At 39.9% G+C, this 14,455-nt stretch overlaps 4 protein-coding genes across 4 annotated transcripts in view; 2 read left to right on the top strand and 2 right to left on the bottom strand.

The window, feature by feature from the left end:
- Positions 1-3,547: 3,547 nt before the first annotated feature.
- Positions 3,548-4,125, top strand: LOC147642058 (uncharacterized). The gene is made up of 3 exons (XM_086825112.1): positions 3,548-3,664; positions 3,744-3,830; positions 3,916-4,125. The coding sequence occupies exons 1-3, from the start codon at positions 3,587-3,589 to the stop codon at positions 4,087-4,089; spliced, it is 339 nt and encodes a 112-aa protein (XP_086681238.1). The 5' UTR covers positions 3,548-3,586; the 3' UTR covers positions 4,090-4,125.
- A 3,427-nt stretch (positions 4,126-7,552) lies between these two features.
- On the bottom strand, positions 7,553-8,690 carry LOC147642059 (uncharacterized). Its single transcript, XM_086801433.1, has 3 exons — positions 8,645-8,690; positions 7,800-8,562; positions 7,553-7,682 (listed from the first exon to the last, which is right to left on the bottom strand). The coding sequence occupies exons 1-3, from the start codon at positions 8,688-8,690 to the stop codon at positions 7,553-7,555; spliced, it is 939 nt and encodes a 312-aa protein (XP_086657559.1).
- A 71-nt stretch (positions 8,691-8,761) lies between these two features.
- LOC147642060 (uncharacterized) lies at positions 8,762-10,372 on the bottom strand. Its single transcript, XM_086801554.1, has 4 exons — positions 10,189-10,372; positions 9,708-9,775; positions 9,129-9,620; positions 8,762-9,043 (listed from the first exon to the last, which is right to left on the bottom strand). Exons 1-4 carry the CDS (start codon positions 10,370-10,372, stop codon positions 8,762-8,764), a joined length of 1,026 nt encoding a protein of 341 aa, XP_086657680.1.
- Positions 10,373-12,501: 2,129 nt separating this feature from the next.
- LOC147642061 (uncharacterized) overlaps positions 12,502-14,455 on the top strand; it is an 85,513-nt gene continuing 83,559 nt past the window's right edge. The window contains exon 1 of the mRNA XM_086802408.1: positions 12,502-12,943. Coding sequence (XP_086658534.1) covers positions 12,535-12,943 — 409 coding nt within the window. The 5' untranslated portion in view covers positions 12,502-12,534. The remainder of the gene's footprint in view (positions 12,944-14,455) is intronic.

Below are 14,455 nucleotides of genomic sequence, written 5' to 3' on the forward strand. Positions count from 1 at the left end.
TTCACAATTACATCTCATCTTTTACAGCCTCTATCCAAGAGCTTGTTCCCACACACACCCTATTCACTTGTATTTTCAACACCTCCCCTCAAGTGAATAATCCTAGCACACCTAGACCCTATACCAAGTTTGCCTCCCTTTACTTGATAGTCCGCGACTAGTGTCTATTCCTCCCCTCAAGTTATCTCAGCACACCTGGACCCTGTATCAAGTTTCTTTCTTACTTGACAGTCCGTGACCAGTGCCTCAAGTCCCTAAACTCCATAGTCCTTGACACCCTCTCTCTCTATGTGTCCAAGGCTACTATAAGTGCCCGCGACCTTGACTAAAGTGCTCACACATACATCTACCACGTGGCCTACATCATCGGTGGCTCAGAGGTGGTTTTACTTTATTGGGGTAGGTTACATTGGGTTGTGGGGTCTCTCTCTCTTTCTCTCTCAGAGATTTTCACATGGCTCCGCACTCTTTGGAGCCTCACATCTTCTCTTTTCTTCAGTCTTCTTGTCGTGGCAGCATCTCTCCACGCGTCCGTCTCTTCTTTCAGTCTTCTCAGGGCAGCTTCTCTTCTTGTGGCAGCTTCTCTTCTCGTGTCCATGTCTTCCTTCAGATCTTCTTGGTGTGGATCCTCTTCTTGGAAAGAGATATTCTTCTTCTTTCATGGCTGGGGCCATGAGCTCGTCCGTCAGGTCTTTTTGCTCCATGTGAGCAACATGTTTCAATGTTTTGCTGACAGTTCCTTTGGGCTTTTTATGTTTATTTTGTATCATTATGCAATGCAAACCCAAATTTATGCGGGAGGTCTTACCTCTTGCCTTAATCTGGACAAGGGCAGTGTCTGTTCCCATTTTTACACTGATGCAATGTGCCCAATACATAATGCGTATAGCATTCATTCTCATGCACATTCCCAAATGTAACTCTGGCTGTGAATAATCTTGAATTTGAGTGAGATTTACAGGCATTAACCAAGGGTTAAATGCAAAATGATAATTTTCACAATTTTATCAGCACAATTTTACCAGAAATTACATTAAATTAAGGGTAACCAATTTGTACGGGATGGTTGGAGTATCAAACCAACTCCGATTTGCAATCTGAAGTTATAGGGATCTGTATCAGATACCTAATGGTTAATTTGAATCCTCAATTGTACCAAAATATAGTGATTAGCACTGATTAATCACTGATTAGCAAATTAATGCTCTGGTTTGTGTGCAAAAAACAGAGTATGCGGGGAGTCCAGATCTGGTGCCTTCCACTTCAAATGAGCTCAAATGCTTTCAAAGGCATCAATAGCAATGAGTCTAGTAGAGGATTAAGCCAAGAAACACAAGATTTGATCAAATAATGAAAGCTTAAACTCTGTTTTACCAAAGTCACCTGCAGATTTGATGAAGAGCTTTGATCTCAATGTAGACTTGATGAAACTCAATTCTGTCTTCACCAGCTTGTAGAGCATGCTTGATTACCCCTTGGGCTAGAAGGAATTAGAAGGATTTGACTTGATGAAGCAGTAATGGCAAAAATCCCTCAGAAAAACGGCGCCCAGCAAATCGGCGGATATTGACGGCGGTTTGCTGCGTTTTTTGCATAGGCTTGAAGCCATAGATGTTAGCTATCTAGTGTTAAAAGCTTATGCCCTAACTCTATGTGTGCAAGGTGCTAGATGTTCTCCACTGGCTGGGGGTGAAGGGGAGAAGCCATAGATGTTAGCTATCTAGTGTTAAAAGCTTATGCCCTAACTCTATGTGTGCAAGGTGCTAGATGTTCTCCACTGGCTGGGGGTGAAGGGGAGAAGTGAAAAATCACCAAAAAATTTGATTTTTTGCTAATCATCTACTAATCCTAATTAATTAACTAATGGGCTCATAAATCTGATTGATTCTAGGCATGGCTCTGATACCATGTTGAAATTTGAGCATAATGATGAGCTATGGTGGATCAAACACTAGAATCAACATCATTAACAAAGTGATTAGCAAATGATTAAGACGTAATTAGTGAATAATTAGCAAATAGATTAATGTAGGCATGGATACTCAAAAACCAGCAAATTTTCATTAGGGCTATGCCTCAATTTATAGAGTTTACATCAAGCATCAAATCCCATTGATTTCTCCATGATTCACTCCCAGAATATCTCCACCTTTTGCCTGATTCTCTCCACCTCTTCTCTTTTCCCTGAATATCTCCCAGAATATCTCCACACTCCTAAATTTCCTCATGCTACCCATTATTCTCTCCTAGTAGATTCTTCTAACCTTTTCACAGGTTCTTTCACAATTACATCTCCTCTTTTACAGCCTCTATCCAAGAGCTTGTTCCCACACACACCCTATTCACTTGTATTTTCAACACTAGAGAGATTAATCACTAAATGTAACTCATTAGGGTTGCTCTCTCAATAAACACTCTTTATGAAATTGCCAAGTTTTAATTATCCGTGAGCAAGTATCTATACTTGTTGATAAATTTCTTGTATATAACTTCTTGAAAGGGCTAAGCAAATGAGCATGTGTATCAAGAGTTTCTCTCTTATCTTCTCATGATGCATGCATATAGGGCCGTGGAAGCAAGGCCGAAGCAAGGAAGAAAGATTAATTTGCGCACGGACGGATTAATTTGTGATTGAATATGTAAGTGCTCTTACATGATCATCTAAAATCTGTCCTTCCAATGCATGATATTCTTGTTTCTAGTACTCAATGTGTGATTAAATATGTAATGCGATTACCCTATGTGAAGGATGTTGTCCTCATGTCTTGTCCACATATATATGAAGGATGTTGTCATCGTGTCTTGTCAACATATATGTTGTCATCGAAGTAATAATGGCAATACGTAGGTGGGTCTCTAGCAACAATGGCAATATATATTTGTAGGTGGGCTTACCTAATGTCCCACATCCCTCATCATGGTTTTTGACAATTGAACCATTTGTAGTGCATTCTATAATTATCTTTGCATGTCTCTATGCAATATACCTATGCTCATTAATGCTTTTGCATACGCTCTATGAAGCTGACAAGCTTGACACGCGAGCTCAAAATACAATCACTTGGTAGCCTCAAAGCACAATCACTTGGGTATTGAGATGGAGGTTAGATTTTCTTGTTTGAAATAGTTAAGACATTTACTTTCAATAATTTGTCTTTATAGTAAGATTAATTTGCATGTTATATTATAGGAACTATGCAAATTTGATCAAGACGATAATGGTAAATGGTGGCGATATTGCCTTGCCTCCCAAGAATGCATAGATAAAAGCCAATGCTTTGAGAAAAGAGCGGACATGAAACGCCATCTCGAAATAAAACATAAATGCGCAAATGTAGTAGTTCCGTCTCTTCCAATGGGCCGACCCAAAGCCATCAAGAGACCTCCTAAACCGGTTTCTCATAGATCTTGTCTCCAAAGCAAGACACGCTTTCTTGATGTCAACTTAAAATATAAAAATGCTAGAAAGGCACATGAAAGAGCCAAAAAAGCGGACGCTGATGAACGGAGGTGGGAGCGTCGTTTGCCCAAAGAGAAGAAGAAGGAATCAAAAGAGCTTTGGATACAAAATTTTGTTAAAGAGAAGATGACGCAATGGGAATCAAGGAGTTCATCGCGCAAGAAGTTAATACTTGATCGGATTGCAGATGGGTACGAAAAATCGGTAGGTTTATCACACACATTAGTTTGTGTTTAAAATAAACTACTTGTGTAAATTTTAACACACGTATTGTATATGATAGAGATGTAAATGCACTACGAATGAAGATGCGGCTGAGAATAAAGAGGGGTCAATACCTCGACAGTCCAAAGAAGAGCAAGACACGCCTGTAAGTCAATGGATGTCACCATTGCTCTCTTGTCTCTCTTTATGCAATCGGTATATATGTTAACTTTGTTGTCCTAAAATTATAGCTTGCGGGTACAAGCGAAGTTATGCATCCACCATTGGCTCCTCAAAAGCTAAGGATTAAAAGAAAGCGTGCTCCAGAGGCACCTTTCCCATCTCATCCTCATCGATCAAAAAAGGATATTATACATGATTGTCGCCAGGTACCTATAACTATGTTTTTAATGTACACATATTAGTTAGAAGTTACATATGATTTATGTTGTATATGATTGTTACCAGCTTGTTTTTAATAATGATAATTCTCAAAAGCGTGATATTCATGTGGACATAGAAGTCCACTCTGGCACCTTTGACTGTAAAAGTCCTGTACCTCCAAGTCCAACAGCTATGGTGAAGAGGTTTGCTATCTATATTGTTAAATATCTTCTAATATTCAAGTTATGGTTTAGATGCGAGGTCTCATTATATTACAATGGTTCTTTCAGTGGGGGAGTAGTATTTCACATGAAGTCTACTCGCTTCAAGTTGATTGTGGATCTACATGCCTCAATTAATAGTGATACAATTAATGTAGAGGCATCGACAAATACTATGAATGTATTTGCATTGTAAGTATCTAATGTGCTTATATTATGAATGCATTTGCGTTGTAAGTATCTAATGTAAGTATTAATATTATGGCATAGATGGATGGAGCATACATTACCTACCAATGTGCTTGATCGTATATGGTTTGTGGATAGTCTATGGCTAGCATTTCTTCGTCGAAAAAAAGCAAATGATAGTACCATGACGAATTTTTTTGGCACGCCCGATCTTGGGCGTAACATCTTTACCTTCTTTCCCGTCTCGTGGATAGGTAATGTGTTATATACCCTCAAGTAGGTTAGAACTAGAATTATTTTTCTAACAAATTGATGTTTTTAGGTCGCATTGGACTCTTATTGTTCTCTATAATCCTCACCGTATGTGACTTCCGAGTCTACCACGAAAGCGCTCATGTATTTTGTTTTTTGACTCCCTTGGTATGCGTTCATCGCATAAGTATCATGATGATTTATACAGGTATGTTATCATAATTGTAAGGATTCACATAGAACTAAAGATTGCATGTGTATTTATGGATTTATGAAGATTCATTTTCTTCTAGGACACTTGGCTATTTTGCGAGTCATTGCAGTGATCCAATAGTCAAGACAGAGCTATTGAATCCGGCAAACGATATAGGATGTGAGTCCATCGAGGTAAAGTATCACTTCATAAGGATTATAATTGTTGAACATAAAGATCTATGTTTAGGGTTCTATGGTTGGTTGTGATATAGATTCCACAACAACAAACTCATTATGATTGCGGGTATTATGCTATGGCATGTATGTGGTTTCTCATCGAGAGGAAGTCCACCTAAAACTTGGGTAAGTTGCATGACCTTAGTTGCACCATGTAAGGTGTTTTTTTGTATTACAATGACAAGACGTCCATAGGTCTAATGTGTTTGTTTTTGCAGCTTTCATCTCAATGGTTTCAAAATGACGACGTGGTTCTTTTGAAGAAGAATCTTTATGAGTGGATGACGAATGCGATAGGAACATTGTCGATGTCATCTCCATGAGTTTGGACTTGACAAGTTCTATTGCTCTTCACATTTTGGATATGGTGACATTTTTTTGGTTATGGATATGATTATGGTTAGAGTTATGTCAATGATTATGGTTTTGATTTCATTTTGCTTATATGGTCTCAATGTGCAAAGTCAATGGTTATGGTTACATTTTGCATATGGTTATGACTAGAGTTATTCCAATGATTGTGGTTTTGATTACATTTTGCTTATATGGTCTCAACGTGCAAAGTCAATGGTTATGGTTACATTTTGCATATGGTTATGGTTAGAGTTATGTCAATGATTATGGTTTTGATTTCATTTTGCTTATATGGTCTCAATGTGCAAAGTCAATGGTTATGGTTACATTTTGCATATGGTTATGACTAGAGTTATCTCAATGATTGTGGTTTTGATTACATTTTGCTTATATGGTCTCAACGTGCAAAGTCAATGGTTATGGTTACATTTTGCATATGGTTATGGTTAGAGTTATCTCAATGATTTGGTTTTGATTCCATTTTGCTTATATGGTCTCAACGTGTAAAGTCAATGGTTATGGTTATATTTTGCATATGGTTATGGTTAAAGTTATCTCAATGATTATGGTTTTTATTTCATTTTGCTTATATGGTCTCAACGTGCAAAGTCTTATGGTTATGGCTACATTTTGTATATGGTTATGGTTAGAGTTATCTCAATGATTATGGTTTTGATTTCATTTTGTTTATATGGTCTCAACGTGCAAAGTCAATGGTTATGGTTATATTTTGCATATGGTTATGGTTAGAGTTATCTCAATGATTATGGTTTTTATTTCATTTTGCTTATATGGTCTCAACGTGCAAAGTCTTATGGTTATGGTTATGACATTGTCATTGGTATTGTCAATGGCTATGGTTATGGTTATGGTATTGTCACTTGTTATGTTTATGGTTATGGTATTGTCATTTGCATTGTCAATGGCTATGGTTATGTTATGATTATGGTCTCTATGGCCAATGGTTCTATGCTTATGGTTATGGTTATGGCCAATGGTTATGGTTATGGTCAATGGTTATGGTTATGGTATTGTCAATGGCCAATGGTTATGGTTATGGCCAATGGTTATATGGTTATGGTCAATGGTTATGGTTATGGTATTGTCAATGGTTATGGTTATGGTCTCTATGGTTCTATGGTTATGGTATGATACATTCTAAGGACCAATATGATATGATACATTCTAAGTACCAATATGGCTTGTATGTGGTCTCTATGGTCAATGGTTACGGTCAAGGGTTCTATGGTTATGGTCAATGGTTATGGTTATGGTATTGTCAATGGTCTCTATGGTCTCTATGGTTATATGGCTGCTACTTATGGTATTTCTTCCATAAATGGTTATATGGTTATGATTATGGTTATAATCAATGGTTATGAATATGGTATGCTTCAAATTTTCCAAAAATGGATGCTTCAAATATACCACACTTTCTGGAAAAATTAATCTCGGGATCCCGAGATTAATTTTTCCAGAAAATATGATACATTCTAAGCACCGCTTTCAGGAAAAATTAATATCGGGATCCCGAGATTAATTTTTCCAGAAAGTATGATATATTTGAAGCACCACTTTCTGGAAACATTAATCTCGGGATCCCGAGATTAATTTTTCCAGAAAGTATGATACATCCTAAGCACCACTTTCTGGAAAACTTAATCTCGGGATCCCGAGATTAATGTTTCCGAGATTAATTTTTCCAGAAAGTATGATACATCCTAAGCACCACTTTCTGGAAAACTTAATCTCGGGATCCCGAGATTAATGTTTCCAGAAAGTATGATACATTCTAAGCACCAATATCTACAAAAACTAATCTCAGGATCCTGACATTAATTTTTCCAGAAAGTATGACTCGTACTCAAAAATTAAAGCATGTACTTTTAATATGGCCATAGAATGAGACTTCTAGCATGTGCATAGAACAAAATATGGATTGAAACATGTCAACTTCTAATGTATGTAAAGTATTCAAATAAATTTCAAAACGGATGGTCCTTGTTCAGTATACATAAGTATGATCCTAAATTGAGAGGCACATATATGTTGTAGCTCATCTATTTGAAAAGCGTAATGTGAAGAATCTCTCTTCATCGTCTGTAGAGCCATAGACACATGAAGAAATGATACTTACAAAGCTATTGCTATCATCACAAACTTGAACAGCTCTTTCGATTAGACTCCTGTCAACCCCTTCGCAAGCATATCTTTTAGACAAGGGTAATAAGGCATGACAGGTGTGACATGAGAAGACAGTTTTAGGATCCACCATCAATGTTTTGGTGCAACAATGTGGACACCAAATGCGAGGAAACTTATCAAAATGAACACGACTTCGACCTCGTTGATGCTTTTTTCGAAGAGAACCATTTTGGTGTTTTGGCTTTGTAGGTTGAGATGAAGAGGCTAAAACCATTTCCAAGCTCTCCACATCACTTGCTTTGGCATGTGGTCTTCCATGTCCAAGACGTGTTTGTGTTACATTTGCTTGAATTTGTCGCACACTCCCTTGGGTAGGCATGTCTATTTTCTTTGGAGACACCAGTGATGAAAGTACATTCTTCGAAGCCGTGAGTTGTTCAAAAATGGTTTTTACCTCCTTTGGATCTTTCTTAAGTAAGCCTTGCTCAATCATGGAGAGGATGTCTTTAAGTTTCCCAATACAATCAGACACGTGTCCTACTGTCACGTTCTCTTGTGCTTTATCAGTAGCTGTACCACTTAAATCAATAGTTGCTTCAAAAGAAGTTTCATTTGGATTATCCACAACGGGAAGTAGTGGCTTCAAATCCAAAAAAAATTCTGTTACTATCAATCGAACACCATATATATGCTTGCACTGGGAGCTCCAATCTGCACAATCACAATAATTGCTTTGCAAGTTGACATGGTACCACATGCTTGGATCTGAGCTACTTTGTATCTTGAATAATAATGACATGGCATTTATGACTTCTAAACATGATTGATCATGCTTGAATTTTTGCAAAATATCCTCTCCTGTCTGTAATCTTGAGGTATGACTCTTTGATGAGCCACGAATAGAAAACCGACCTGAATCAGCTGCATTGTAAAACATCACATTTATTGCGCAAACATAGACCCTAAATTTATCAACTTGAATTTTGGTAATATAGAATTATACCTATTTCTTGCTTTTGTTTGAAGAACCTTGTCAAAGTTCCACCCATGCGATTCCCAGTTCTAGCATCTCCAACTAGCGCATGCAATAACTCAACAACAGATCGATTTATACGAGCATCTAAAAGAGTATATTCGATATATTGCCATAGTCTCTCAACCAAATTTGTCGTGTCAACATTGCCATAGCTAAATAATCTTCCAAATTTAGGCCATCTTTTCCTCCACATGCAGCTACGTCCACACCACCACACCAACCATTTGTGACATATCGACAAATATTAGGTAGAGTTGAGTACCTTCGCAAGAGGTCTTGGTAGCGTCCCTCAAAATCTTCCTCTGTAGCACTGTGCATTAGATTTGACATTGATGTATAGATGTCATTTCTCATCTCCTTTGGGACCTATAGACAAATAACATAACATTAGATAAACACCTTGTGTAAGAAAGGCTATAAACTAAAGCAAGTGTAGCGCTTTTGAGCGTACTTGTGGAAGAAGGTTTTCTACCCAAGCCTTCTTAGCATGAAACCAACATAGCAACACATGACAAGAGATTTGCTGTTGATTTCCATTGTCATCAAGAATCCAAGAATGAGGATCCTCATTCACAGCTACTAAACAAGCCTCAAGTTCTTGTTGGCATTTATCAATAACCAAAGCAGTAGGTCGAACACTACCCATTCGAGAGAAAATTATTTTGAGTGTCATCTCTAAAGCAATGACCTCATGACGAGATCCTGGATCACATGTACACATCATGAACCATATTGGCATGCCAACTCCAAGTTGATTAGGTAGCACCGCAGCAAATAAGGGTAGTCCATAGATGTTTGTCTTGAAAGTGCTATCAATTGCCCATGCATTATTATGAGAAAAGCGTATTGCCATTTGCAACATCCAATCATCTTGAATGATGATGATGAATGACTTGTCTTTGTCATTCTCCGCCTTTGGATTGTAAGGTTGACAATAAGCAACCTACACATTTCAAACATTGAGTTGATATCATCTTTAGTATATAACAATGCTTAATCATGTAGGTCTCAAAACAATCATTATTGGTACCTTATTTTGGTGTTTCAAAGCCAAAGCCTCCATGTACATTGACATCCAATCGTCATTGGACACATTAGCTGCATTGTATGGCTATTTAAAAACTAGATAATTATTGCATCTTCTTATATGTAAAAGCAAAAGGAAGAGAATAGTACCTTGAAGCCGTACTTGATATGATAAAAAAGAAATTTCTTGGGGAATCATGAAGAACCTATAGATAATGCAATCCAGAGGAGAAGCTTTCGACATATGAAGTCTCTCTTTAGACATGGACATTTGTGCAACATGTCTAGAGCTTCCAACATCAAATAAATCTTCTACACAACACTCAATCACTGATGGATGAACAGGAAGGTTATATAGGTCACTTCTTGTCCCCGGTGTATGACCCTTATGAAAAGGATGCACAAATAAATGTACTTTGTCTACACCCTCTATGTACTCCACTTGCACTTTGAATGTGCAATCACACTTCTTGGATGTCCGCAACCTCTTCTTCCTTTCATGTCGTTGGGGATTGCCTCCTCAACTATGGTCTTTTGAGGACCATAAGTCTTTGATGAACGTGCCTGTATCAATCTAACCTTGTACTCAATCATTATGTTCTTGAGTTGCTCCTCTACATTAGCCTTGGTCGTAGCTACTACATTTGGAGGATCCTTGTTGAGATCCATGTTATGGTGCCATGAGTGTGGAAGTGTATGATTTCTTGGGCGTTTACATCCACATACATTGATGGACTCTTTAATGTAGGATAGGGGGATACCATGCTTTTGAGTACCAATATACCATGTTGACTTGATTGTCTCTATTGTATCATTAACATTACGGTGAGCACTTATGCCCTCCTTAAGATTAGCTCCATAGACAATGCTCTCCCAATCCTCGATAGGAGCAATCCTTAGATTGGGTGCATCCTTGAGACAAAGACAAGGACTATTATCTTCTTTTGTTCCAAGAAGCATCTCATCTTTCAATCTCCGCCACTTTTTTAAATCAAGGGATGGGCTACACTTTTTGAGATGATCCAATGATATTGATAAATCTTCTTGCAATACTCTTATCATTAAGTTGTATGTATCTCTATTGAAGTAGAAATAAACACTTGATACATAAGCAAATGCATCAACAATAACTCTATGACCATTTGAACTACCATCAAAGCTATGAGTGGGGGGTTTATGTAACTCATCACCACTTAAATCATCGCTTGAGTCATCAGTAGAATAGGGAAGGGACATATCACTAGCTTCCTCACAAAATAGATCATCCATGTCCTCTATGAACCTAATACAAAAAGATAGAACATGAAGTGAAGTACCTTAAGAGCAAATGGAGATAAAAGGCTCCATTGTTGTGATTCACATTAACCCCATGGAGATTGATGAAACATGAAAGCAAAGGAATGGAGAAGGAAGTCATCAAAAAAGATTTCGTTTTTTGACTGTAACCCGAGATTAATTTGGTAGTTGGCATCATTTACTCAATGAAGGTACTTAATTTAATGTGAATATTCTTTTAAGAGAATAATATCTTACAAATAATCTGAACTTTTAATGATGACAACCACATTCTCTCCCTGCTATTCCACGTCGTCAAAGATTAATCTCGGGATAAAAAATTAATCTCGGACCACCCTCCCCTATAAGTCACACTGGATGGGAGGCATGGGATCAAGGGTCCCTATGAAAAGGCGGCCCCGTCGGCTAATCGGGATCGTTGATCCGAAAAATTAATCTCGGGATAAAAAATTAATCTCGGGATCCGGCCCCGTCGGCTAATCGGGATCGTTGATCCGAAAAATTAATCTCGGGATAAAAAATTAATCTCGGGATCCGGCCCCGTCGGCTAATCGGGATCGTTGATCCGAAAAATTAATCTCGGGATAAAAAATTAATCTCGGGCATACAACAAGGAAAGCAAGCTCAAACAGAATGCCAAAGGGTGTGTCACTCACCGCTCAACCGCCGCCTTGAAGGATTCCCGCGTCGCAGTGAAGAAGAAGCCGCCGTCGCCGCTCTACCGCCTCTCCGCCGCCGTGCCGCCACAAAGTGCTCGATTACTCTCTCTCTCTCTCTCTCTCTCTCTCTCTCTCTCACACACACACACACACACACACACGCAGGAGAAGAAAACCAAAGAGATAAGGCAAGAGCACTCTTGTATTCACAACACATGAGAATGAGGATCCGAGATTAATTTTTTATCCCGAGATTAATTTTTTGGATCAACGATCCCGATTAGCCGACGGGGCCGCCTTTTCATAGGGACCCTTGATCCCATGCCTCCCATCCCCAGTGTGACTTATAGGGGAGGGTGGAGGAGGGGGATGTAATATATTTGTTTGAACATGGCACCAAAATTTTCAAATCACATTAGTTTGGTGGAGGACCTTCGCATTGAAATGTGCTTGCTTGGAAAAATCTGGCGCCCTCTGAAACCTTCACGGGGGTCTTTAAAAGCTACTCGACGGCCCATGATCACGGAGAGAGATCCAAGAGAGACTGGGCAAGACGAGGGTGGAGAGTGGGCACAACAAGAGGCGGAGAGTGGTAAAGGCGTCAAGAGGCATGAGACAAAGCCATGACTAATGAGAGAGAGAGAGAGTCGATCCGGTGAGTCGACACGAAGAGAGACAGAGAGGGTGTTGATGCGATGCAGCCTGGGTATTAATTAATCTTAGACTACACTAAGGTATTAAATAATTATTAAGCTCGATAGAGGTATTAATTAATTAAACAAGCTCTTTCTTAATTAATGAGTGTAGTGTGAATATAATATACCTATCAATTTGAGTTAACAGGCCACCGAAACAGCACGACTGAGCGAATTCTCCATGGCTGCCCAACTGGCCGTTGCTCCCAATTCCCCCCATCAATCTCTATCCGCTAGCAGAAAGTTCTCTTCCACGCAGCTGCTTCATGGCTGCCTCGCACTCAAGATCATCTCCTCTGTACGGTTCTCACGACAGGCATCATCGGTGTTTGCGAGCAAGCCATCACCCACAGAGAACGCTGCTGTATCAAGCACGGCCTTCGATGGCTGCATCGTTGGGCCTTATTGCCCCCGATTCTCTTTCCGCTCCAGCGCTGGATTTTGTCGCCGTGGTGGCGGCCACGACAGTCATGGCTTGGTTCGATCGCCTTCTTTTCATCGCAGACCAGTGTACTCTCTGCGAAACCCCGCCATTCTCCCTGTATCCTGCAACACGTCCAATGGTGCTCCCCTTTTGATGAACGAAAGAGGTACGTCATAAAGCTTGCAAGCTCAATTTTCATATACAGATTTTGCAGATCATAAAGAAGCTATATATGAGCAAGAGAAGGATTCTACTTAAAAAGGCTTGCCTATCCTTTGTGCGTGCGTGTGTGTGTGTAAGAGAGAGAGAAAGAGAAACGTCTACAAAAGACCCAAAGGACCTACGAGACCATGAATAGAACAATGATACCATGGGTATATAGTGCCACGGAAAAACTAAAAAAGAACTTGAAAACTGAAAACTGAAACATTACTCTATAAGCCTCTTGATGGCAGAGGTGGCTATGGTGGTCATGTCGTCAGAGAATCTCATGGATTTCTCTGTGTGGTGGAGATCCTTTGTGCACTGGGTGGGGGTGCCTGGCACGTAGGATGGAGTAGGCCTGCTCACTTAGGACTCCTCTAGGACATGAATATGGCCCTTGTGTATGGCTGGTATGAGCTGATGTTGATGTGGCGGTGTCGGCGTGGGTGGTTGATGTGGATGCTCGTGCCGTGAAGAAATGAGTGATGGATCTCTGGGCAATGTCTTGTATGGGCTGGCCTTGTCTCTGAGCATGTCCTCTCAATACTCCGTCTCTATGTCGTCTAAGCTCTATTAGGTACATCCCTACATCCCGAGACATCTTTGGTCCTCACACTGCATCACCATGCCAGTGGCCCGAACCCCTCCCGGAAGAGGCAGTGAAATCTTCCCAGTATCTCATAATACGCTGGACATCTGAACATGTAGTGGGCCTCATCCTCTACCACCCTTATGGTGCATACTCTGCATATCCGCTTCTCTCGTGGAATGTTCTTGGTCTCCCTGTCTCTAGCGCATAGCATGTGACATGTGGATCTGCATGTACCTCGAGATCTCAAAGAATCCATCCCCAACGAGTCTAAAAAAAGGCTCTCCGTAGAATTCACATTTCGTTCCTATCTCTGATACTGACACCGAAGTCAGGTGTATGTGTAGGCCGAGTAGATCCAATTGAATGATCTAGATGATCTCCTGTCGTGTGAGAAGTCTATGTGTGGGGAGTTGAGGTGGTATTGAAATTGGGGGAGATAATCCATTTGCAATCCATATGCATGAAACCATTCAGCTACCTCCAAGTACCATTTGTGCTTTGGTAAGGGACTTACACACACATACAAGGGCTGTTCACACACAGACACAAGGGCTGTTCACACATAGACACAAGCGGGTACACAAACAAGGGTACACATACATGATGGACACACATATAGACTCTGAAATACCCAACAAACCCGCCTTCGGAGCGAAGGTGGAGGTGTCCCAAGATAGACCTTCAATAGCCACTTTGATTTGGGCTCACACTGCACTGTAATGCCCCATCTAAGACATGTTCTCTGCTACAGTCTCAGAGGCTAGTAAGTGTGGTGCAGAGGCCAGTGAGCTTGGCACAAACGGCTTAGAGGCTCAACAAGCATGGCTCAGAGGCTTAACAAGCATGGATGCGTGGAGACTTAGAGGTCTAGGGAACAAGTGC

This window comes from Cibotium barometz, chromosome 1, assembly GCF_041138505.1.
Source record: "Cibotium barometz isolate CiBa-2024 chromosome 1, ASM4113850v1, whole genome shotgun sequence".
Lineage (NCBI taxonomy): Eukaryota > Viridiplantae > Streptophyta > Polypodiopsida > Cyatheales > Cibotiaceae > Cibotium > Cibotium barometz.